The sequence below is a fragment of the Zootoca vivipara genome, chromosome 11 (assembly GCF_965207765.1).
Source record: "Zootoca vivipara chromosome 11, rZooViv2.hap1.1, whole genome shotgun sequence".
NCBI lineage: Eukaryota > Metazoa > Chordata > Lepidosauria > Squamata > Lacertidae > Zootoca > Zootoca vivipara.
The window spans coordinates 6,978,962-7,005,045 of NC_142594.1; the positions used below are offsets into that span (position 1 = coordinate 6,978,962).

The 26,084-nt window shown below is 44.4% G+C and overlaps 1 protein-coding gene across 1 annotated transcript in view; it reads right to left on the reverse strand.

Moving 5' to 3' along the window:
• Window positions 1-6,643: 6,643 nt before the first annotated feature.
• The window catches only part of NPSR1 (neuropeptide S receptor 1), a 67,697-nt gene continuing 48,256 nt past the window's right edge, over window positions 6,644-26,084 (reverse strand). Inside the window, exons 3-9 of the mRNA XM_060280451.2 lie at window positions 24,282-24,385; window positions 22,947-23,040; window positions 20,133-20,334; window positions 17,489-17,565; window positions 13,998-14,087; window positions 9,912-10,092; window positions 6,644-7,476 (exon numbers count right to left, since the gene is read on the reverse strand). Coding sequence (XP_060136434.1) covers window positions 7,389-7,476; window positions 9,912-10,092; window positions 13,998-14,087; window positions 17,489-17,565; window positions 20,133-20,334; window positions 22,947-23,040; window positions 24,282-24,385 — 836 coding nt within the window. The 3' untranslated portion in view covers window positions 6,644-7,388. The remainder of the gene's footprint in view (window positions 7,477-9,911; window positions 10,093-13,997; window positions 14,088-17,488; window positions 17,566-20,132; window positions 20,335-22,946; window positions 23,041-24,281; window positions 24,386-26,084) is intronic.

Here is a 26,084-nt window from a genome sequence, read left to right on the forward strand (position 1 = left end):
AGGACACAATTCACTGCCTTACTGCTACTAAGTCAAATTATGTGTAAAATTAAAATTAAGTCCCACTGAAATCAATTGGGATAAATTAGCTCAAGAGCTCTAATTTAGCTGGGTTTTGAATCAATCCCTTTGTCTCCTGATGTGTTACAGTCTGAACGGTGTTTAAGTTGCGTAGTGAGGATCAGCACGTTCTGTTGTTATGAAAACCGGGATTTTCTTCCGTTTTTAATACATGGTTGTTTTAATGTGAATTGTCTGAGGTTCTTCAGCTTTCAGTTAGTTTTTTGCTTCTTCTCAAAACCAATGCCCTTCCAATCAAAATACTTTCAGCATTCTGGTCTGATGTTCCTTGCCATTACTTTTTACCTTGTCTATGTCCAAAAACCCTCTAGTCAATACAGTTCCCTGAGTTCCTAGAATATACAACAATTAAATTTCAGAAAGGTTAATTGATAAAGGAATATACCAGAAAGGGGGAAAGGCCAGCAAAATAATACCAAGCCTTAATTAGAGCGAGAATAAAACCAGCTAACACTCTGCAGCTAAAACAGCTGGTGGAGACTGAAAAATTAAATTAACTGTCAAATAATTCTTCTGTTGGCTGCTGCGGAGGAAAGCAAGTGGTTTATGAACACAAGCAGCAATTGGCTTTGCAAAAGCACTTTTTCTCATGGTTCCCACAGAGCCCCCTCTCCCCAGTGCTCCAGGAGGTAGTGTGATGGCTGCCTTTTTTGTTTCTTGAAAAGTACATGGAGCTAAAGAGGAAAACTAGAAGAGTGAGACTCCTTCCCACTTCTCTTTTAGCTCTCTGTGCGTCTCAAGGCTCACGGTTACTCTGCTGGATCTGACTTGTACCCAGATCCCTTAGAAAGCCAAAATGCATTCTCTTTGCCAAACGGAAAAGTGACCAGAAGGTAAAAAGGACCCCTGGACAGTTAAGTCCAGTCAAAGGTGACTATGGGGTGTGGTGCTCATTTCGCTTTTCAGGCCAAGGGAGCCGGTGCTTGTCCTCAGACAGCTTTCCAGGTCATGTAGCCAGCATGACTAAACCGCTTCCGGAGCAACGGAACACCATGGCAGAAACCAGAGTGCACGGAAACACCGTTTACCTTCCCAACGCAGTGGTACCTATTTATCTACTTGCACTGGTGTGTTTCGAACTGCTAGGTTGGCAGGAGCTGGGGCAGAGCAACAGAATATAAGAGAATGCATAGCTGCCAAGTATCCCGTTTTTGCCAGGAAACCACCTTTTTTCCTACCCTTTCCCGGCGGTCTCCCATATAGGCTTTTATCCCGTTATTGTCCCTTAAATCCGCTTCTGCTGGCGGCCATTTTTCTGGTGCCGCTTTGCCCTTCTATGGGCACCAGAAAATGGTGGAGCCGGCGCCGGAAGTTGCGTTTACGTGTTTCCGGTCATGCGTAGAAGCGACTTCCGGCACTGGCGCCACCATTTTCTGGTGCCCATAGAAGGGCAAAGCGCTACCGGAAGTTGCGTCCACGCAACTTCCAGTGTCGCGGGCTGCCGATCCCAGATTTTTTCGTCCAGGACTTGGCAGGTATGGAGAATGTGGTCCATTGAATCAGGTACTTCTTGAGTGCAGGCACACACACGGGCTTGAAATGGAATGTGTGAGGGGTCACTGCAGAGGGGAAAGCATTTCGTCTCGCAACCATAAAGGCTCTTCGATGGGAAGGGAGTAGTAGATCCTTTAGATATCTGGCACAGGTTCCGTAGCATGTTGTGATACCTAAGCCCTCTGGAGAACAAGATCTTGGAGTATGAGGCAACAAGTGCTGTCTTTCATGGTCACAGAGCCACTGCTTGATTAATTGGAATATGTGATTTTCATCACATACTTCGAGACATATTATATTCTTTAAAAGAAATTGAGGCAATGCATTGATAGAACATATTATGTAGCAGAGTCGATGGACATCTCCGAAGATCGAGATCCAAATAAAATGGGGGCGGGGAGTGCAGCTGCCACATGGGTCGGGACAATATTGTGTGTACGATGAGGAGAATGGGACTAGATGACCCTCAGGGTCCCTTCCAACTCTACAGTTGTAGGATTCTCTGATTCTCTGACTGCAAGTATCATGAATCATGATGGTTTATGAGACTTACAGTGTTGGCACATTGCTATTGGACATTGTGGCATAAGAGGTTTAATTTTTAATTTTTTGGTAAGATTTTATGAAGTGTTGTATACCACCCAGATGAAGGGCGGCCTAGAGATATAATGATGATTGTACCAGCTGTATATTTATTCTGTTTTGTTTTGTTTTCCATCATAAATTGGTATATTTATCTTTGAAGGGAACTTCTTTGTGACATTAAGTGAATGAGCATACCTCAGTTGGGGTAAAACAATACTTCTCTTCCACCTTCAATGTCAGGTCAGTTCCTTCAAGTGCAAACTTGAGAGTTTAAGCTAGTAGGCACTGTTTGTTTTACAGCCCTTGACCGTAGTAAAATTACTGGTAATAGATGTGATGGAGGTCAATAATTAATAGACTGCATAGGATTTATTTGGCAGAGAACATGATGGCTGGAAAAGTTATTTTATTTTATTTAAAATTAAAAGGCTTACAGACAACAATTTCAACAAGTCTCACTTTGCACAAGAAAGCAAGTCTTACAGCAGGAGAAACAAAAAGCAGATTGAAAAAATATATATACTAGCTGGCCCTGCACGCGTTGCTGTGCGTTAGTCTGTGAAATGGAGGGTAATAGCCCCCCTTCAGATCCCCCTGAGCCTCAGAGTCCCCTGAGTCGAGGCGAGATACTGTGGAGAGGGCAGGTTTCATCCCTGTGTCTCCCCCCACCCTGTTATGACCCATTATATATCCCTGCCCTCTATTCGCCCCCCCCGCATACCCCCCAGGCAGGCCCCTACCTCCACTTGGCCTAGTCTGGAAAGCGGCCTAGTCTGTCTGATAATGGCCACCTTGGTGGTTTCAGTTGCTTGGTTAATGATGTCATTTGGTTTGTGGGTGTGGCTTAGATTTCACAGGAAGGGAGGGGGTGGAGGAGGGTATTACGCCACTTGCGGGCGCTGTTTGACTTGGTGGAAAACCAGGTCTATACCTGCCCAGGTGTGTGATTTGAGGGATTTTTGTCCCCAACAACGCTCGGGGTGTGGCCTGGATTGTTGTGTCAAAATTTCAGGACGATCGGTCAAGCGGTTGTGGAGAAAACTGGAAAACGCAGTTTCACGATTTTTACATTTTTATATATATAGATATACCAAATTTCAAAACAAGTGAAGGTATAAACTGTCAAAATACTGGGAGGAACTTTACGATCAAATTAAATAAAAATAACTTGCCTTGAAAATGAAGAGGGAAATGAATAAAGGGATTTGTTTTTATTTTAGGAAAGGAGATTACCTGAGAAACTCTGGGAGGGAGTTTCTGTCAGTGTCACCATGGCAACCATAAACCACAAACCCTGCATGCACTTGAATTGTGAACAGAAGCTTCAGCCAAGGCAGAAGCCAAGATGAAAGGGGCACCAGTGTGCATTTTGTAAACAGAAGCCAAGATGAAAGGGGCACCAGTGTGCATTACAATTTGTAACATCTGAGGCCATATACATATATTAGCCCAGCATGTCTATGGGAAGACTTAACTGTTGGGTCATATCATGTTTCCACCCATTGTTTTTAAAATAGCGATTTTTGCAAACAAAATCCTTAGAGACATGTAGGACGGAGCTCCCAAAGTGCAGTTTTAGCAATATCTGGCCCAAACCTTTCTCCCGGAGTGTCGCCTACTTCCTCCCATTAGCCTGCCAAATTAAAAGCAAAGGTGAACAGGACACGTGTTGACAGTGGCGTAGCAAGGTCAGGTGGTAGCCGGTGCGGAAAATTTCTTTTCACACCCACACACCCCACTTTTTTTGCTGAGACAAAGTTGTGGAGTTTTGGGGGGGGAGCCAGAGTTGTTGAGCTTTCTTTTTTGTGGTGCCTCCGAGGAGTCTGCCTGCCACCCTACAACTGAGGGGGAGGCAGCGGGCGGACGTTTTAGCAGCGGGAAGCCTGTGCGCATGCCAAAGCCACAGCGTCTCTCACAGACATTGAGTGCCACACAGCTTTTTGTCACCCCCCTCAGATTTGACACCCGGGGCGGACTGCACCCACCTTGCTCCACCCCTGCATGTTCACATGTCGCTATAGCGCAGGCTTAGGTAATTTGTGACTTTCTTAAGTCAAATGCTGCCCAGCAGCCATAAATTGTGGCTTGACAAGCTCCTGCCCTGTTTACAGTAGCACTCAGCAAGGTTGGCAGGTTGAATGAACTTTAGGTTGGCCACCATCGATGGCTGCACCCAGCAGTTGGGTCAGCAGTGGTACAGTCCTGAATTAGAGGGTGCATTTTTAAGGCACTGGATCTCCATACCTAGCCTTCCCACTTCAAGTGGCTGCTCTGGATAACTAATCACCAACCAGGGTTCTAGGCTCTGCCATGTCATGCCATTTAGTTGATGCCCTGATGACTTCTCCTTAAGCCAGTGGTTCCCAACAGGTGGTCCGCGGACCCCCAGGGGTCCGCGAGCTATGCCAGAGGGGTCCGCAAGATGCTATTAGAATAAAAAATAAATTAAATATATTTTGTATGATAACAGATTTTTTTTTTGGCCGCTTCCTGCATGAGCAGAGTCTAGCGCAAAACTAGAATTAGATATAGGCAGTAGTTCTGCTGTATGCCGTTAGGTGGCGCTTTACAAACACTACTGTTTTGCAAAGAGGCAGCGCACGCATTCTACTAACGCCCACCTCCCCAAGATGCTTTGCGCGTGTCAGCTTCATTTGTGCGCTACTGCGCAGGTACCCTGTCTTCTCCATTCCCCTCCCTCCTCCCTGGCGCGTGCTGCCTCTTTGCAAAACAGTCGTGTTTGTAAACAAAGCATTGTTTTTCGCGGAAGCTACAGTTCGCATAGTTAAAAATGGACCGTTGGTTAAAAAGTGGTTCGTTAAAATGACAAAGGCCTACAGATGAAGAGGAAGATAATGCATTTGATGTTCAAGCAAGTAAGTCAATGACTCTCGAACCGATCTTGTCAGTGTCCATTGAACCTAAATCGTCGGCGTCCCTTGAACCTAACCCTTCCAAGATCAGTGTAAAGCTTACTGGAAAAATTAGAAAAAGACTCTTAATTTGGCTCTCACTTTTTAATTTTAGGATTAGGAATTAATGGGGGCCCTTGTCACAATAGCGGCTCGATGAGGGGTCCTCGAGAAAATTTTGTTGGGAACCCCTGCCTTAAGCTGTCTACCAGCTCCATCTGCTATGCCAGTTGAGACCCTACCTGCCTGCAGACTGTCTCACCAGAGTGGTGCATGCTCTAGTTATCTTCCACTTGGACAAATGCAATGTGCTCTATGTGGGGCTACCTTTGAAGGTGACTCGGAAACTACAACTAATCCAGAATGCGGCAGCTAGACTTGTGACTGGGAGTGGCCGCCGAGACCACATAACACCGGTCTTGAAAGATCTACATTGGCTCCCAGTACGTTTCCGAGCACAATTCAAAGTGTTGGTGCTGACCTTTAAAGTCCTAAACGGCCTCAGCACAGTATACCTGAAGGAGCATCTCCACCCCCATTGTTCTGCCCGGACACTGAGGTCCAGCTCTGAGGGCCTTCTGGCGGTTCCCTCACTGTGATAAGTGAGGTTACAGGGAACCAGGCAGAGGGCCTTCTCGGTAGTGGCACCTGCCCGGTGGAACGCCCCCCCCATCAGATGTCAACGAGAACAACAACTACCAGACATTTAGAAGACATCTGAAGGCAGCCCTATTTAGGGAAGCTTTTAATATTTGATGAATTATTGTATTTTAATATTTTGCTGGAAGCCGCCCAGAGAGTGGCTGGGGAAACTCAGCCGGATGGGAGGGGTATAAATAAATAAATTGTTGTTGTTGTTATGATGACTCCGTCTAAAAGCGACTGTCTGGATGTATAACTGATTCCTTGTCAATCATTTTTTGGATTATACCTTTCTTCTGGAGTCAGGAATTGCAACAAATCCCATTTTTTACTGTGCCTGCCAAGGGAGGGGCATGTCCTAATCCCATGTCCTTGCTGGGATTAGGGGCTAGCAATTTGTGACTTGCCTGGATTGCTTGGGTTCTCTTTCTGACAGCTAACTCTGAATGAGTCTTCATCCTCCACCACCTGCAACCCACTGTACTGTAACGGGGAGAAGATCAGCAACCTTCCCTATTTTGGAAGATTTCTGGTGATCTGATCGCAGATCAGCAGATCAGATTCATTTATTTGTCACCAGACCACTGCAAGAAACAAAAGTTTGACAATAGGAAAGTAACACCAATAGAAGTTAACCCAGACCCAAAGAAAACCAAAACCAAATTTAAAATCTCAAATTTTCCGGGCAGAGCACAGGCCCTTCATTTAACAAATAGTAAAATAAAAGATTAAGATGAAAGGAATTTAAACAAATCTGAATAGAATTATGCAAAAGCTAAATGAATATGAGCAGGAAGCAAACTTAAAAATCTGAATCCCCCAGACAAGAGACACGTCATTCTCTCCTCTCACAAGTTACCTCTGGGTATAGGACGGTATATAAATTCAATCAATCAATCAATGTTACAACAGATGGAAAATGTTTTTTTCACAGTCACATATTTATCTTGTCAGTAGGTAGACCATAGACTCATACCTCTCCCATCACTGCGTAAAAATTGTTCCAGATGTTGTTCTCTCAGCATTTGGCAGTATTTTCTGGTGAAGCATATATATTGAACATAGGAAGCATGCTTTATATGGTGTCAGTCTCTTGGTCTATCTAGTTCAATATTGCCAACACTGACTGGCAGTGGGTATCCAAGGTTCCAGAGATGGAACAATCTCAACCCTACCAAGAGATGCTGGCGGTTGAATCAGAGTCCTTTTGCCGAGTCCTTTTGCCAGTGCGCTACCACTGATCTACCGCAACCCCCCAAGTAGGGCAGCAGGGATAAAGTATCTTGACGTGCGTTGGGAATGTTCTTTTCTCGGAAAGGAGGGAAAAGGCTGTTCCTGCTCTTCAGCCATCAAAGGGTCTTGATGATTTAGGTGACGGTATTGTGTAAAAACGAGCTGTGTGGTACCATACGGAAATCTGGCATCACCTTTTTCGAGATAAAATATTCCCGTATGGAGAAAAGCCATTTACACTGAAACAATACTGTCCCTGAAAAGCAAGGACTGACTGCAAATGTGGTACAAACCATGGCAGTTCTGCTTGGCCACCAGGGTGTACAAGGAATGGTTTTTGCTCCTCATTCCTCCCTCCTTAAATAATAGATTTCCGAACAAGGATGAGGCTTCTGTTTCGCCCCTCAGACTCAAGGTGGCCTTTATAGTCACATATCAACTCTAAATATATTCGGGCGTGGATACCGCCTGCATCTCTTGCCCTTCAGTTCTTTCTCTGAAGGTCCCCAAATTTCCTGATTTTCTTCGCCTAGAGAACAAATAATAATAATAATAATAATAATAATAATAATAATAATAATAATAATAATAATAGAAAAACAGAAATGAATTCACAGTACAAGGGTGTTGCGTACTCGTTCCTTTTTTATCTGCTAATTTATATGTCTAGACTGGGGGTGGCTAACCCTAGTCCAAGGGCCTGATCCTCTCCTGCTTGCTAACATCCCCCCCCCCCCCGTGACAGTGGTGGCAAAAAATAGAGCGTAAACATAGCCCCCTTGTATTCTGCAGTATGTAATTGATGCAACGATTGCAACGAATCTAATGGATCTAATGTAAGAAGAGAGTCAGGTTTAGGAGAAGATTAATTCAAACATGAATAAGAATTCATTCCCAGGAGGTCCAAATGCAGTATAAAAGGGATGCCTCCTGAATGGTTACAGCATGGGCCATGTGTACGGCATACGAGCCAAGTAGTTTTAAAGAAAGTCCAGCAGAGGTCTAAACATGCCAATACAAATACCTGTGTCAAAGCAATGCCGTGAGCAAAGTTATAGAAGGGGTGTGGGAGGAATTGGACTTGGAGGAAGGGGTTAATTTTCTTCATGAGCACAGATCACACCATGTATGAGATAAGATAACAGGTGCAAGGCCTGTCAATTCAGTTGCTATGGCAACAGCCCAGTGATTGAGGTAAGTCAACTCAGGATGCTGGGGTCTTGTGCTGTGTGTCGAAGTCAGTCTTGAGAAGTGAGTCAGAGTCGGTGTTACATCTTGAATTGTTGAAGCCCTCAGAAATACTTTGTACTTGTGTATACAGTCGTACCTCGGGTTAAAACCACCTCGGGTTGCGAACATTTCGGGTTACGAACTCCATAAACCCGGAAGTATTTTTTACCGCACGCACGTCCCGCGCATGCGCAGAAGCAGCGCACATGCTTTGCGCATGCGCAAAGCGCGCAAATTGCGAAAATAGCGCTTTGCGCATGCGCAAAATGGCAGTTCGGGTCGCGTTCGGGTTATGAACTTTTCGGGTTACGAACTGCGATCCGGAACGGATCGTGTTCATAACCCGAGGTATTACTGTATATGTATCTGCAAAGCCTACAGTAAAGGTAAAGGGGCCCCTGACCATCAGGTCCAGTCGTGTCTGACTCTGGGGTTGCGGCGCTCATCTCGCTCTATAGGCCGAGGGAGCCGGCGTTTGTCTGCAGAAAGCTTCCAGGTCATGTGGCAGCAGCATGACAAAACTGCTTCTGGCGAACCAGAGCAGCACATGGAAACGCCGTTTACCTTCCTGCCGGAGCGGTCCCCATTTATCTACTTGCACTTTGATGTGCTTTCGAACTGCTAGGTTGGCAGGAGCTGGGACCGAGCAACGGGAGCTCACCCCGTTGCAGGGATTCAAACCACCGACCTTCTGATCAGCAAGCCCTAGACTCTGTGGTTTAACCCACAGCGCCACCTGGGTCCCTTTGCAAAGCCTACAAGCTGTAAGTATATATCAATGTCTGGAAATGTGTTGTTGTTGTTGTTTAGTCGTTTAGTTGTGTCCGACTCTTCGTGACCCCACGGACCATAGCACGCCAGGCACTCCTGTCTTGCACTGCCTCCCGCAGTTTGGTCAAACTCATGTTAGTAGCTTCGAGAACACTGTCCAACCATCTCGTCTTCTGTTGTCCCCTTCTCTTTCTGCCCTCCATCTTTCCCAACATCAAGGTCTTTTCCAAGGATTCTTCTCTTCTCGTGAGGTGGCCAAAGTATTGGAGCCTCCGCTTCACGATCTGTCCTTCCAGGGAGCACTCAGGGCTGATTTCCTTAAGAATGGATAGGTTTGATCTTCTTGCAGTCCATGGGACTCTCAAGAGTCTCCTCCAGCACTGGAAATGTGTTACTGAAGCCTTATCTTCTGCAGCAGTGAACTTAACCTGTCTCTACGTGTGACGGGAACTGAGGGCAACTTCTGTTACGGGGGTATCTCACAATACTGTAAACAGGACCACCCACCCACCATTCCACTTTATTAGGTGTTCTGTAATGTTTTCCCAATTTTAATACATCAGTGCGTCTGGAGGGGCACTCTTGCACTCTTGCGCAACGAAAGCAGGACAAGGCTCCCCCTCCCTTAGAAATTTGTGGTGTGGGAAGTTGCAGGGTTCTAGCAGGAAATTTTAGGCCACACACTAATTGGAAATGAAGCAGTATGTCTGCCCTGAAGCTTTTGCAGCTGCAAACAGTATTGAAAGCAAGATCACATTTAACTTCCCTAATACCATTATGAGCACAAATCATAAATGCAGAACAAGAGGGACTTCAGGATGGGGTAGCTGTATCTTCTATAGTCTTCTGTTATAGTCCTATTACTCACCTGGTGAGCGCAATGTGTAACCAGGCAATTATTTGGTAGCATTTTTTGCCCATATAAATCCCATTAAGGGGGGAGAAACCCAAGAAGTCTAATACCTGAAAGCGTCACAAAGGGTGTTGCTGAAAACACAGTATATGATGGGATTGATGGCGCTGTTTAAAGATGGCAGATTCTGAATAATCACTGCGGCGTAGAAGCGTTCTTTGGTTTCAGGGAAGACGCTGAAGTTGTCCAGAATGTCAAAGAGAAAGTAGGGACTCCAGCAGAGTACAAAAGCTGCAAGAAAAAAAAAGAAAGAAAATGGTTTGAAAAAAGTTCACTTTTAATGGGGAAAGTAGCACTAGGAGATCTGGGCAAAATTGGCTTGTCCACTCTCACAAGTGTTCTGTTTTTCTCGCTAAAAAAGGGGAAATGCTTTGAAATCTGGTAAACCTTTGCATGCCGCTTCTATGTAGAACCAACCCTTTGAGTTCCTGCAACACCTACCGGTACTGAAATCTCATTTATTAAAGTGCAGGAGCCCCCACCTGTCCTCTGTCAATGGGATTCAGCTGCAAATATACAAAGCTCTTTAAAAAAAAGTACACTGTAACAACTTATTTTAATGGATGGCCATCATTAAATACTTAAAGGACTTTGCTTTCTAAGCTGAGAGCCTCAAAGGCATTCTTGCAGCCGCCTCTGGCTCTCAAAGAAGGGAACTAAGTGTTTCTCTTTGCATAATCCTTTCCTTGCAAGTTTCCTGAGTTCATCGGCAAAGGATCAGCCTTATTTACACATCCCATCTGCAAAGAAGAAGATGCGTGGCACAAACTCCTCCTGTCCCTCTGGACTAATCCAGACAAACAAAACACGGAGCGACAGCGATACAATCACATTAAACACAGATGTGCAGCCAATTAAATCATTATCAAATGCCAGGGAGTGCTTTCTCCTGCGTCCCCTTGCATTAACAGCCAGCCTAATCGAATCAATATACTGTAAATTCCAGCACCTAAGCCAGGGTTTCTTCAGTTTTGCATTTGATAGCATCTGTAGCAAATGCATATTGAAGTTTAAATAAGGGAAAAAGGAAGGCAAATAGCTTGGTTGATGGAGGTCACTTCTTCTTTATGCTTGCAGACAAGCAGATTAAAAAAGAGAAAGGCTTATATGGAAATCCAAGAGCTTATCATTTGCATTAAAAAAACCTCTGAGGTTCCATACTTTGCATGTCTAGGCAGGGCTGGGAAAGACTCCTCAAGAACTCAATGGCAGATCCACATCGTGAAGTTAAAGCAAATGGCATCCTCCAAAGTATACTGGGAATTGTAATCTAAACAGCCTTGGCCCAGTATACCTGAAGGAGCGTCTCCACCCCCAACATTCTGCCCGAACACTGAGGTCCATCCCCGAGGGCCTTCTGGCGGTTCTCTCACTGCGAGAAGTGAGGTTACAGGGAACCAGGCAGAGGGCCTTCTCGGTAGTGGCGCCCACCGTGTGGCACGCCCTCCCATCAGATGTCAAGGAAATAAACAACTATCTGACTTTTAGAAAACATCTGAAGGTTGTCTTGTTTAGGGAAGTTTTTTACTTTTTGATGTTTTATCGTGTTTTTAATATTCTGTTGGGAGCCACCCATAGTGGCTGGGGAAACCCAGCCAGATGGGCAGGGTACAAATAAATCATCATCATCATCATCATCATCATCATCATCATCATCATCATCATCGTTAATTTATTTCCCCCTCACAGAACTCCACTTCCAAGCACACTTAACAAACTGCACTCCTCAGCATTCTTTAGGGCAGGGTTTCCTAAACTTGGGTCTCCGGCTGTTGTTGGACTACAACTCCCATCATCCTTGACCACTGGTCCTGCTAGCTAGGGATGATGGGAGTTGTGATCCAATAACAAATGGGGACCCGAGTTTGGGAAAGCCTGGGAGAAGCCATGTGCTTTCAAAGTGTGTTGAACGCATGTTAAATGTATGGTCTGCTGATCTGCTCCCAGTGTGTCTTGGCAAGTTAGGGCAAATATTGAGTTAGATCTTAACCGTGGGTGCCCAGATGTTGCTAGACTAGAACTCCACATCATCCCTAGCGAGCAAGACCAGTGGTCAGGATTGGTGGGAACGGCAGTTCAGCAATACCGTATCTGGGGACCCAAGGTTGAGAAAGGCTGATTTAGATGGACCAGCAGCCTGACTTAGTACAAGACAGGAGTGGGGAAAATCAGTGATCCTTTAAAAGTTAAAAAATTCCTTCAGTAGCACCTTAAAGACCAACTAAGTTTTTATTTTGATATGAGCTTTCGTGTGCATGCACACTTCATCAGATACAATGAAACAGTTGCCACACTCCAACGCTAAGTAGTTCTGGGTTGCCCTGGGCAAGATAAAGCAACTAACAAATGTAATAAAGAAAAATAATAGATAATAAACGGGGGTGATGGAAGTCGTGATCTAGCAATATCTGGCGGCATAAAGGTTCCCTCCCAACTTCATATGTCTCTATCCTGGTGCTTATCATGAGCTCTTGCTTCTTTGAAAATGTGTGGGGCTGCTTCTTCAAAGCGACTGTTAAAATCAGGTTTTTATTTTATATTTTATTATTATTAAAAACTGATTTTGAGATAATTTGCTTTGGTTGCTTTTGTGAATTTGTGCAACTCACCAAAAAAGCACAGGGAAGTTTGAAATAATTCAATAAACAGTATGAAGCACAGGGACATACCAGGAATTGAAGTTGTGCAACCCCCAGTAGAACTACTTGGCAAAAGAAAACCCTATTTTGTTGCTAGACGGGTGGTTCTAAAGCTTGTAGAGATTTCAGAGACTTGGAAAAGCACTGTGGGAGGGGGATGACCCTACTCTACAGAGAAATAAGCACTCATTTAATATTTCACGGGGGTGGGAGGGAGGCAGAACAGAGTAGGTAGAAGAGGACTTGACTGTGTTGATGATAAAGCTGTGACTGTGTTGCCATGGAGGGATGCTTAAATTGCCATAGAAGCGATCTCAGCTATATCCTCTGGGTGAGTCAATCTTTACTGCAGCACCAGGCTAAACAAAACAGAATCCAAAATGCTACTTCAACCTATCACAGAAAAGGGGTCAGCAGCAATGATCGCATCTTCCCAACTTTCTCATTTCTGTCTTGTCACAATTTAAGTGGAGAAGGACCCCTGCACAGAATGAAACCAGTAGATATATGTAGTAGTCAAATCGCCCCCTAGATTGTATCATTTCAGACCACGGGTGGTGGAGGGAGTATTTTCAAGAAAGCCACAAGACATTTTTTTTAAAAAAAGCATCAGCATTTACTCATGCAATCCCTTTCCTGCAGTTTGAACAATTACAGCCCAGGAATAGTTTTCTCACTTTATCTTCTGCTTGTGTAAACGAACTAGGAATATAAGAAGCGTCTGCTGGAACAGGCCAATTGCCCAGCATCCTGTTCGCACAGTCTGTCTCCACATCCCCCCTTTGCTCTTGTCCCTACTGGCACTGCAATCCGCATTGAATTAAACTACAGTTTCTTGCTCAGTCTAAAACGAGGGAAATGTCACCTTACTAATCAAGATCTGAAATCAGAATCAAACCGTGGTTTCAGATCCTAGTTGGTAAACTGGCATTAAATCACAGTTTTCTTATTTTGCAAGTAAAGAGCAGGCTTGGTGGTTTTTATTAAACCAGCAACGTTACAACGAAACCAGTCCATTATCCACTCCGCTTGTCATAGCAGATATAATCCTTGGGAGAAGGTCAGCACACAATAGCTTTTTAATAGCATCTCATAATTGAATCTTGAAGAAACCTTGGTTACTAAGCAAGCTAATGCTACTTTGTCTTATGGTTAGGCTTGTCTATAAAGTTTTATTTTGGTGCAGAGATTGGGGCTTCTCAGCCACGGAAAACTCAGTTTGCTTTCTTTAAAAATAACAAAACAAAACTGTATACATTCTTGCTTGAGTAAAAATGTGGCTCTCAGAGGCTGAGGAAGTCAGAAGTTGTTCTTGCTCTGCCAGCAGAGGTGAAATTCTGTTCAGTCCATGCATTTGAAATGGATCTGAGATGACACCATGGGGGCAAGGATCCACTCCAACTCTCTAGAGCCTTCCACAGAGCCATTTTTTTAAAAAAAAATGAAGTATTCCACTAGTCGCTGATGTCTAATTAATTGGCATATGTTGTCACTTACCAAGAATTATTACCACACTGTACTTGATAGCTTTGATTTTCGCCTTTGATATGAGTCCCCGATGGGTGAAGCTAGCACAGAATTTGCCATCTGCAAAGAGGAGAGAAGGAAAAAATAAAATTAAGAAATACATAGCCATGATTTGAATGTGTCACCTCTCATCAAACTGCCCCCTAAGCCCATTTATTGTAATGGAAATTTTTAGAACGACCAACCATGAGCAATTTTGCAATACATATACGGTACTATCTATAATATCATCTGACCTATCAATTTGTCCTGTTATTTATTGATTCTTTATCTGAATTTTTACGCAACACACAGTCACCTAGCCTATCGCAAGGACCTCAGTTATGCTGAAGCGTCTTAAAAACAACCTAACACACACAACACAACACAATCTTTTGAGATTTTTAAAATCATTGTTGTTGTTGTTTAGTCATTTAGTCGTGTCCGACTCTTCGTGACCCCATGGACCATAGCACGCCAGGCACTCCTGTCTTGATTTTTTTTTTTAAAAAAAGGCAGACCTTTTAACATCACATTTTTTATCATAGATTTGGCTATATGCTTTTTAAAAAATTTAAACAGCTATCTGGTGTGGCTTTCATCAAGTTGTGAAGACATCTCCCTTAGCTCCCTACCAGCTGTGAGGTAAAATAATCTCCACGGTCCATCCTGTTGCAGAACAGCTAACATAACAGTGTGTTGTGTCAAATTTTTGTGAGGTTTGATTTTCAAAGCAAAGCTGTAAATTGGGGAGATTTTAAAATGTTTGCAGCCACCACCTCTCCCACAATTTTGTTGCCAGTTCACAACCTTCCCACTCCCAATTTACTGTTCCTGCCTTATTTTTTACTTTCTTTTTTGCAAGGTAGTGGGGGGGGGAGATGTTAGAGATATAGATTTTAAAAAATTGTTTATAGCCAATGACCATATGCTAGAGATAGGCAAGCAGTTTTGTGCCCACCCTGAAAAGCACATTAAACCTGTAAGGAGGAGGGATTACAGAGAACACCCCCCTCTCATCAGAAGCAGCCCATCTCCAAGCAGTCATGAAAGCGCGGGGTCTGAAGGGGTGAGTCAGGAGATGGAGAAGGAGTGCCAGGGCTCTGGCAGCATTGGAGAGCCCCTGCTCCACAGGCAGGAAGAGAGAGAGGCGGGAAGGGTGGACAGGCAGAAGGCAGACTGTAGACCCTTCCCCCCCGACACCGGTATTGAGGAGGAGGAGAAAGGGGAGGAGATTCACTGTCCCGAGGCTTTTATGTTGGTCAAAGTTGCGAAAAGGGGCAGTGCCGGATTCTGATACGGAATGAGAAGACATGAAACCGACAGCTCACTACACTGTAAATAATGTGCAACAATAAAGACTTTTGAAAGACAACTACGTGGAAGGTCGTTACTCAGGAGTAGTCTTAACAACCCTGACAACTTGGAAAGTTTTAATGAAGCTCTCTGAGTGTTCAGCTTAACACTTCCTTTGGCTGGTAGCCCATTCTACTCCCACAAGGGCTAAAAGAGTTCACCTTGAGGAAGAGAGACAAGGTAGCAGCTTGCGGAGGACTCCAGTAATGATGGAAGAGGTTTGGTATTGCCTCCCCTGTGAAAAACAAGGTTATGGGCATAATTTTCTGCTGAGGAATAATTGGGTTCTCCATATGGCCTTCATAAGCAGAATCTTTCATAAGAGCCTCACTGTAGGACTACTTCCAGTTGTCTGTTCCCCATACCTGGGCCAACACTGGCCTTTAGGATCTGATAACATTGAATAATATGACCCAAAGGTCTTTTCCATCTCTACAATTCTATGATCCTAAGAAATTGTGGCAATTTCGAGAGGGGTAGTTGTGGTGTCCTTTAAGATGCCACAGAACTTCTTGTTGTTTTTGATGCAATTCTACGTTACTTAGTAGCTCAAAGATTTCATCTGTGAAGCCTACCAAAATTGAAACTTTTGAATTTGAAATTTCACACTCAAAACCAAAATGTAAATGGTGCTCCAGAATCTTCTCAATCAACTGACAAAAATGGATGAAACTACAGACAGTCAGATATTTGGGGATATTCTGCTATTAGTGATCAGCAGAATCTTGGTCAATAATTCCATCAATGTGAAACCATGATGAATTTGGAAGGATATCTGGAAATTATTAGTTTAAACTTTGAACAGAGCACAGCTTTGCATGAGATAACTTGTGGAAACCAAAGAAGAAACTTTAGAAAAGCTAATTGTTGAATTCATTAGAATGTATTAACACAAAGTTTCTTTTCCTGTCACTAAAGCTGTAATTAAGGTAACAGTAGGCTTGGCTACTGTGAGGAGGAATTAAAGAACCTTTTAATGAGGGTGAAAGAGGAGAGTGCAAAATATGGTCTGAAGCTCAACATAAAAAAAACCCCAAGATCATGGCCACTGGTCCCATCACCTCCTGGCAAATAGAAGTGGAAGAAATGGAGGCAGTGAGAGATTTTACTTTCTTGGGTTCCATGATCACTGCAGATGGTGACAGCAGTCACAAAATTAAAAGACGCCTGCTTCTTGGGTGAAAAGCAATGACGAATCTAGACAGCATCTTAAAAAGCAGAGACATCACCTTGCCAACAAAGGTCCGTATAGTTAAAGCTATGGTTTTTCCCAGGAGTGATGTATGGAAGTGAGAGCTGGACCATAAAGAAGGCTGATAGCCAAAGATTTGATGCTTTTGAATTATGGTGCTGGAGGAGACTCTTGAGAGTCCCATGGACTGCAAGAAGATCAAACCTATCCATTCAGAAGGAAATCAGCCCTGAGTGCTCACTGGAAGGACAGATCCTGAAGCAGTGAGGCTCCAATACTTTGGCCACCTCATGAGAAGAGAAGATTTCCTGGAAAAGACCCTGATGTTAGGAAAGATTGAGGGCACAAGGAGAAGGGGACAACAGAGGACGAGATGGTTGGACTGTGTTCTTGAAACCACGAACATAAGTTTGACCAAACTGTGGGAGGCAGTGGAAGACAGGAGTGCCTGGCGTGCTATGGTCCATGGGGTCACAAAGAGTCGGACACGACTAAACGATTAAACAACAACAAAGGCTTGGCTCAGTTTTGTTCTTTCCTTTTCATTGGAATATTTACAATGCTTATTTGATTCCTTAGTGTTTCAGAACGAAGAGTCTTTATTTTTCCCTTGCTTACATGAATCTATTTTAACCACTGTTGATGGATTTTAGGCCCTCAGTTAAGAATTAGTGTGTATTTTTCATGGGTTATGCTCAGGTTATTAGGATAAGACTTCACTCATTCATTTTCTCTTATTACTTCCAGGTAAAATGACTGCGGTCAAGCCAACCTGGTGAGCACATTTAAATGTTTTTGGCAATTTAGCCTTTGGCAGCTCATGGAGATTTGATCAACAGTGGGCTTTTTAATGATCCCTGGGGTAATTGCATACCCACTGTCTTTCAGTTTCATGAGTTTCAATGCTTGGGAGTCATTGCCCCAATTTACTTACCTGAGCAGTTGGAAACAATGACAGCATGAGCTTTGCTCTTAACCCATATTGTTCGGATCACAATGAAGTAAATAACGCTACAGTTGGGGAAAGAACAGAAAACAAACAAGTTAGCGACTCTTTAGGATGGGATAATCCTAAGGGTATCATCATCCTAGTTTGCCAGTGTGCATATGCTTGTAGCTGACACATAGCTGCCAAGTACCCCGTTTTCCCCGGGAAAGCCCCGTTTTTACTTACCTTTTCCCAGTGGTCCCCTGTATCACTTTGTCTCCCGTTTTTCTCCGTTATTTTCTCCTGCCGGCGGCCATTTTTTCTTTCCGATTTGCCCTTCTATGGGCACAAAAATGGCCGCCGGCGGCTTCAAAAGTCGCATCTACGCATGTCGGTGGCGGCCATTTTTGGTGCCCATAGAAGGGCAAAGCGACACCGGAAGTTATGTCGACGTAACTTCCGGCGTCACACGGCTGCCAGTCCCGGATTTTGCAGTCTGGGACTTGAAAGGTAAGAGCTGACACAATGTGACTTTTGATTTAAGCCATGAAGTTCTGAGAAATTGAACCTTAGCACCATTTCCAGTATCATCAAAACCTGATGGTGCAGGAGGTTGGAGGCGATGCAGAAGTCTGACAGCCTTCACTGCCCTCCAGGTAGGTAAAGAAGGTAGCTCAAATGATGCTTCAGTGATCACACTGAGGAATGAAACTTGCATGGCAGCTCTAGTTAGAGTGTTAAGAGGAAACTGTAAGGAATAACAAATTTTTTAAAATCGCTATTTACATTTTATATCTTTCATATCTGTCTGATGCAGGGCTGCTAGATTGCGAGCAGGAGAACAGGCAAATTTCAAAGGGACAACCATGTGCTGTAGGCATATGTGTGAGTGAGTGAGTGTAAGAATGAAACTAATGTACACAAATCTGCACGGAATAGTTTTGTGCCTGCATGTGTGGCAGCTTTCTTCCTGTTCCAGTGCTAAAAAACAGGCATCCAAGTCTGGATTAAATATTAAATATCACTAGGGTGATATTCAGTAAGTTTTACTCAAAATAGACTTAATGAAGTGAATGGATGGATTCAACTTAGTCATGTCCATTCATTTTAATGGGTCTACTTTGAGTAAAGGTTTGTTGTGTGAATACTACTGATAGGAAGTGACAATTTGCACCTTGCAATTCTCTACTATGGTGAGATGTTTTGTATTTCTCTTTCGATTATAAAAAATTATACTTTTACTATCATATAATTTCATATGCATAAAGGTAAAGGTAAAGGGACCCCTGACCATTAGGTCCAGTCGTGACAGACTCTGGGGTTGCGCGCTCATCTCGCATTATTGGCCGAGGGAGCTTCCAGGTCATGTGGCCAGCATGACAAAGCCGCTTCTGGCAAACCAGAACAGCACATGGAAACGCCGTTTACCTTCCCGCTATAGCGGTTCCTATTTATCTACTTGCATTTTGACGTGCTTTTGAACTGCTGGGTTGGCAGGAGCTGGGACCAAGCAACAGGAGCTCACGCCGTCACAGGGATTCGAACCGCCGACCTTCTGATCAGCAAGCCCTAGGCTCAGTGGTTTAGCCCACAGCGCCACCTGGGTCCCATATGCATATGGCATTCCAATTTTATGCAAGCCTCTGGCTTCTTTTAGCCTCCTTTTTGGTGATGCATCACACACGGCAACAGGTCCCAGTTCAGTACATTTCTTGCACCAAAAAACCGATTTCACAAAACCTCCTGCCTTAGGAAAGTACACAAGCATAAATCCATGTGCAAACAAGTGATCAAATCCTCTTAACCTTACTGTACACCCATGAGCAAGATTGAATACCAGAAATCTAGAAACACCTGTGCTCAAACCTCCGGGAATATGACACCATTTAAATACAGTATATCTGTTCTATGTACCGTGAAGCAAGAGATAATTGTACTTTGTATTTCTTTGCATTCTCTGCCTTTTCAGATATATTCAAATGCAAAAGATACTGATTTGCCCTTCACAGGAGGCTGTTTCCCACTTTGACAATACAGCACATTGCTTGTAGGATGTGGCAGAAGTAGCTTTCAGAACAGAATGTATGGTTGTCTCCTTTGATTTAGTTTCATAAATACACTGCTTTTCAGCTTTATAGCTCTTAAAGCTGCACGAAACAAGATAAAAATGGTCTTGAACCAGTGATGCAGGTCTGGATCATGGACATGTTTGTTTCAAGTGGCTCTTCTGACAAGTCTCTCTTGCCAGAGCTTTAATTACTCTTCATTGGCGCATTTGCCATTCTAATATCTCTTTTAACTGAGTCCCTGTAATGGCTTCAGATAAAGCCAGATATGAAAAGGAACCAAATCCACACACCTATAGACCTACGCAGACATTTAATTCCTCCCTCTTTTGCTGTTACAGTTGCCTTTTACAAGCTGGAAGGTGATGCCCCAAAATGTATGTATCCAAGGGATGTGTTTCAGAACCTCAATTTCCCCCATTTATTTCAATGGAGGAAACCAATATGTGGCCTTCTTCCTTGGCGTATGCAGATTAGTGCCCTCCATTGAAATGAAGGTGGAATCTCACCTGGACGTGTAACCCAGATCCACACCTGGAGTGAGATAAGTGTGTGTGTGAATGCTCAGCGCTCAAGATCCTTACCTGATAATAATCAGAGGGATGAAATAAACCAGGAAGGCAACGGTGGTCATGTAGGGGATCCAGTAGGAGTCATCGGGCCAGGCAGCCCAGCACTGAACTTCTCCATTGGATAATTGCCGCTTCCCGAATATAATCAGTGTTGGAATTGAAAACAGGAAAGCAAGGCCCCAGGCAACTACAATGAGGATTTTTGCTTGCCTTTCTGCTCGAGAAACAAGAACAAGGTATTGTATTACATGTGCAGCTTATTCAAAGAACCAGCCTGGATATTGAGGGAAATTTAGAGGGGTGAACGAGGGGCACTAGAGTTACTCACCCACAGTGGTCGCATTCTGTGAAATATGAACGACTATCTGTGTTTTGTTTTAGGATTAAAATAATTAGGGATGGTTTATCAAGTATATTATCATAAAAGATAACCAGGAACTCTGCCAAACGCTAGTCTGAAAGAAGCTTGTTGCAAGGTGTTTCTGAGATTTCAGACAAAGAATGGCCAGCACAACAGCTGGGATTCATTCAATTCCAGAGAGCTCCAGGAACAACAAAACCCAAACAAGCATGCTCACCACTCCATGGCAGAACTTCACTAGGCTTCATGTACCAAAGATCCCTGGTAATCCCAATTAACATGATTTCAGGGAGGCAGGAGAGATCTCTGCCCAGCCTTATTGTCAGAGGTTATTACGGCTACTCCTGAGTAACGACTCTCCACATACTTGTCTTTCAGAGTCTTTATTGGTGCACATTATTTACAGTGAGATGAGCTGTCAGTTTCATGTCCGCTTATTCCGTGTCAGAATCCGGCACTGCCCCTTTCTGCCCCTTGGACCAACATAAGAGCCTGGGGACAGCGAATCTCCTCCCTTTCCTCCTCCTCCTTAATTCCGGTGCCGGGGGAAAGGGTCTACGCTCCGTCTTTTCCCTCTCCCCCCCCTTCCCGTCTCTCTCTCTTCCCGCCTGTGGAGCAGGGGCTCTTCCATGGTGCCGGAGCCCTGGCTCTCCCTCTCTGCTTCCTGAATAGCTCCTTCAGACCCTGCGCTTTCATGGCTGCTTGGGGAGGAGCTGCTCCTGATGAGAGGGGGAGGTTCTCTATACTCTCTCCCCCTTACACTTATCATCAGTGCATGGTATTCTCAGGCAATCTTGGGGCCTTGGAGTTTTTGCAGTGATGTGAGAACTGGCAACATTCAGCAAAATGGAGAGAGGGTGAGAGGCATGTTTTGAAGCATCTTTGATTTCTACTTGAATCCTGGGCTGCGGCTATGGGAAAAGCAAGACCCTTTTGGGATGGCAATGTTCTGAACCCCTCAATTGCAGGCTCAGGTTATATACATAAAAGGTAAAGGGACCCCTGACCATTAGGTCCAGTCGTGACCGACTCTGGGGTTGCGCGCTCATCTCGCATTATTGGCCGAGGGAGCCGGCGTATAGCTTCCAGGTCATGTGGCCAGCATGACAAAGCCGCTTCTGGCAAATCAGAGCAGCACATGGAAACGCCATTTACCTTCCCGCTGTAGCGGTTCCTATTTATCTACTTGCATTTTGATGTGCTTTCGAACTGCTAGGTTGGCAGGAGCTGGGACCAAGCAACGGGAGCTCACCCCGTCACAGGGATTCGAACCGCCGACCTTCTGATCAGCAAGCCCTAGGCTCAGTGGTTTAACCACAGCGCCACCTGGGTCCCCCCGGTTATATACATATGTGTGCGTAAATAAACCATATATCATAAAGACACCACAGTCTCCGCTCAGCCTCATTTCTCTTTCTTTACTTTCTGAGTAAAGCATGCCTGGAACCCCTGAGGTCTCACACTGCTGTGAAGATTGGGGTGGCGTGTAACAGTCTCATTCGTGTGCCATTATCACATTGTGTATTTCCCTGCCTTTCCTCCCCACCAAAAGTAAAGAGGGGGAGAGCTGTGTATGTTAGCCAGAGCTCCTTGGCAGAAGGGCAGAGTAAAAATCTACTTGGCAAGTACATAAACATGATTGGCTGCCACAACATGGTCAATAATATGGTGTCACAATCAAAATAATGTTCACATTCTTTAGCATAATGTGATGTGGGGATGCTGTTTTCATCAGCAGCCAGTGTTCAGAATAACATTAAGTCCTGCCCTAAATGTTTCTCCGCAGAGCCTTGTTTCCAGATTTAAAAACCACTCTGTTAGTTGTCTTCCTGATAGCAAACCTTCCACTGTCCTACAAAATTTCGGTTGCGATTTTTACTGACACTGGCAAAAATCATTTCCCTATATCTCCTACACAGACAGATTTTTACTTTCTTTTAAATTAATACTATGGACATTTCACTGGTATAAATGGAAGTCCCACAACATTTTAAATGATATGATTTAAGTTTCAGGGGCTCGAACTAATTAAAATTTTTGAATTCTCCACTGAATTTCCACCAGGCATGGTTTTCAAACATTTTATCATTTTATTAACTTTTGGGTGCCTAATGGCCTTTTCTCAGCAGAGTAAGAAAAAAAAAGGAAGATCTTCATTAAGTCAAGTATCTGACATGATTGCAATAATGGTTGTAAAACGCCAAAGGCCAACACCACAGATATTTGAACAATGGCAAGGGAGTCTAAGAACAGAAATTAATAAACGAGTCTATTGCATTATTCATAGCAGTAAAATATTTGCTCTGAAAATGAAGTTGTTGCACAAAGTGTGTGTGTGTGTGTGGGGGGGGGGGAGAGAGAGAGAGAGAGAGAGAGAGAGAGAGAGAGAGAGAGAGAGAGAGAGAGAGAGAGAGAGAGAGAGAGAGAGAGAGAGAGAGAACATGGGAGTGGAATAAATCTCTTACCTCCTTGGAAGAATTTCATTGGATACACAATGGCATGATATCGGTCTATGCTTAGTGAGACCAGGACATAGGTTGAAGCATACAAAAGTACAACCTAGAGCAGAAAGATAGAAGTGACCATTTATTGGAGGAAAATGGGTCATCAGAGCATTGGCTCCATTCCATTTTGGTGTTAGGCCTGGGCATGGCACTGAAGCTGCCATGATTGCATGACTTGGGAGAAAGATGGCGGACATACCTGCCAAGTTGCTGTCGGAGAAATAAGAGACCGGGCAGAAGTAGCAGACCGGAAGTAGCGCTGCCGCCATTTTGGAACTGGGCGGAGCATGCTCAGAAGTGACTTTTGATGCTGCTTTGCCCAGTTCCAAAATGGCCGCCGCGACAGAAGTCGCATTGCAGCCATTTTGGAACTGGGCAGAGCAGCATCAAAAGTGGCTTCTGAGCATGCTTCGCCCAGTTCCAAAATGGCCGCCACACCAGAATAAACCGGGGGAAAACAAAAAAAATCCGTTTTTTCAGCTAGGAACAGCTGGAAAAACGGGGATTTCCCGGGGAATACGGGAGACTTGGCAGCTATGATGGTGGAGTGGGGCTATTGTGACTGCTGAACATGGTATCCCTCTCAAGTGTCTCAAGGGGCTGAGGGTTGGCAGGACTGTGTTTCATTGATTCCGTTCCTATCTCCATGGCCATTTCCAGAAAGTAGTCCATGGGATGCCCTGCCCCATGATGTCCTCCAGGATTCTATCAGCTTGTCCCCGATGATATTTAACATCTGTATGAAACCTCTGGGAGCTGTCATTAGGAGATTTAGAGGGAAGGGTTGTCAGTATTCAGATAGCACCCAGCTCTAGCTCTCTGTCCACATGGATCAGGAGAAGCAGTTGAGGTGTTAGATCAGTGATTGGTGGTGGCGATGGGTTGGATCTGGGGCAAGAAACCGAAGCTGAATCCTGAAAAAACAAATGTGTTATGGGTCTTGAGTTCTTGTGTCTGGGAGGTGGAGAGGCAGCCCGACCTGAATGAGATTTCACTCCCCTAGAAAGAGCAGGTTCGTATCTCCACCATAACTGAAGGCACAGGTGGCCTCAGTGACTGTGTGTGCCTGTTTTCAGCTCCATCTGGTTCACCAGCTATGGCCCGGTTGGGACAAAGATGACTTGGCTATTGTACTCAATCAATGGGTGTAACAAAATTGATCTGTAGGATAAACTTTTTTCTACTTTCATGCAACCACCTTCTTGGAAACAGAGTGATTTCTCATCCCCTCCGCCTAAGGCACCTAAGGAATAAGTACATCAAGAAACTCAGAAAGACATTTATCTATTCTCCTACCTGCAGGTAGCGAACAATTCGGCAGACGAGATCAGGGGCCATGAAATCTCCAGTGAAGCGCCAAATTATATCAGTCATTATATTTATAAGGCCTGTAAAACAATCTATTAAAAATACAAAAAGGCAGTTAGAAAGGAAGGAAAAATCCAGCTGCTACAATGCCATTATCGTCTTCAATCCTATTCCCACCTGCTGTGATTGTGGAGATCAGTGTGTGGTAGCTGCCATGGGATAAAATAAGTGCTCAGATTAATAAGTACTTTTCCACACAACATTCAGAAAAAAGTTGCATAGGCAGTAAAACCTGGCTTAGTTACAGTGGGGAGAGTTCCTAAATTATTGGTATAGGAACTCAAGAGTAGCTTGTAAGAGTCATGCGGTCTGAGCCAGCTCAGACCTCCACACATGTTGAGCTTGTCAGGTAGACTAGGGGAACAATGTCTTGATTACCTAGCCCCTCCCAAGGTGAACTAAGTCTGGCAGAAGAGCTTACTCTATGGTATTAACCCTTTCATGTTTGTTATATGAGGTTGGTTATCCCAGAGTTACAAAGCCTCTTCAGATCTGGCCACTCAATGCAGCCAAGTCAGAGGTGGGGGGGGGGGTAGGTGGGAATGTACACCTCCAACACACATACAGCTGCTGTCATAGAATCGGAAGATTTGGAAGGGACCCTGAGGATCATCTAGTCCAGGGGTAGGCAACCTAAGGCCCATGGGCCAGATGCGGCCCAATCGCCTTCTGAATCCGGCCCGCAGACGGTCCGGGAATCAGCATGTTTTTACATGAGTAGAATGTGTGCTCTTATTTAAAATATATCTCTGGGTTATTTGTGGGGCATAGGAATTTGTTCATTTCCCCTTCCAAAATATAGTCCGGCCCACCACATGGTCTGAGGGACAGTAGTCCGGCCCACGGCTGAAAAAGGTTGCTGACCCCTGATCTAGTCCAACCCTTTGCAGTGCAGGAATATGCAGCTGTCCAATACGGGGATTGAACCTGCAACCTTGACATTATCAGCATGACGCTCTAACCCAGGCTTCCTCAAACTCGGCCCTCCAGATGTTTTTGGCCTACAACTCCCATGATCCCTAGCTAGCAGGACCAGTGGTCAGGGATGATGGGAATTGTGGTCTCAAAACAGCTGGCGGGCCGAGTTTGAGGAAGCCTGCTCTAACCAACTGATCTATAATAACAGCTGAGTTATAACACCTGACAGGTCTCCTGAAAACAAGGCTTGGACTCTAAAAGTTCAGGAAAAACTTGAGCACCAAAGACAGCCCTCAGGTTAGAAAAGGTTCCATGTCCTAAATCTAGAGTGTCCCCTGGGAATACAAAAGCACGCTGGGAGTTTTAAACAAAGATGCTCTTACACGAGAGGCTAAATTGGGACAGGATGTTGGGCTACTTTTGGAAAGGGGCTTCATAAACTCTTCCATACGCAGTTCATTTCTGGAGTGCAGCAGTGTAAATTGCCGCTCGGACCTCGACTTCTGGTGCTTCAAATCCCTAACCGCTGCCAGGCTCTCAGTGAAACACAGGGATAGTAGGAGATTTAAAACAAGAGTTAAAGAGAGAATGTGAGCTGTGTGCCATTCTGGCACAGATAGATAAATCATAGGTGTGATGCTCTTGTGTTCGAATTGTGTTCAATTGATGCCAGAATAGAATTGTCCTCGCTTCTGAGGAAAGAATATGTTCACATCCACCCGCAGTTGTTTGGGCCAGCTTTGATTTCTAATCTTTCGTTGCCAAACCAAAGTGTCAAAACTAACAGAAACAGCAGGAGCTACAGTGTTCATT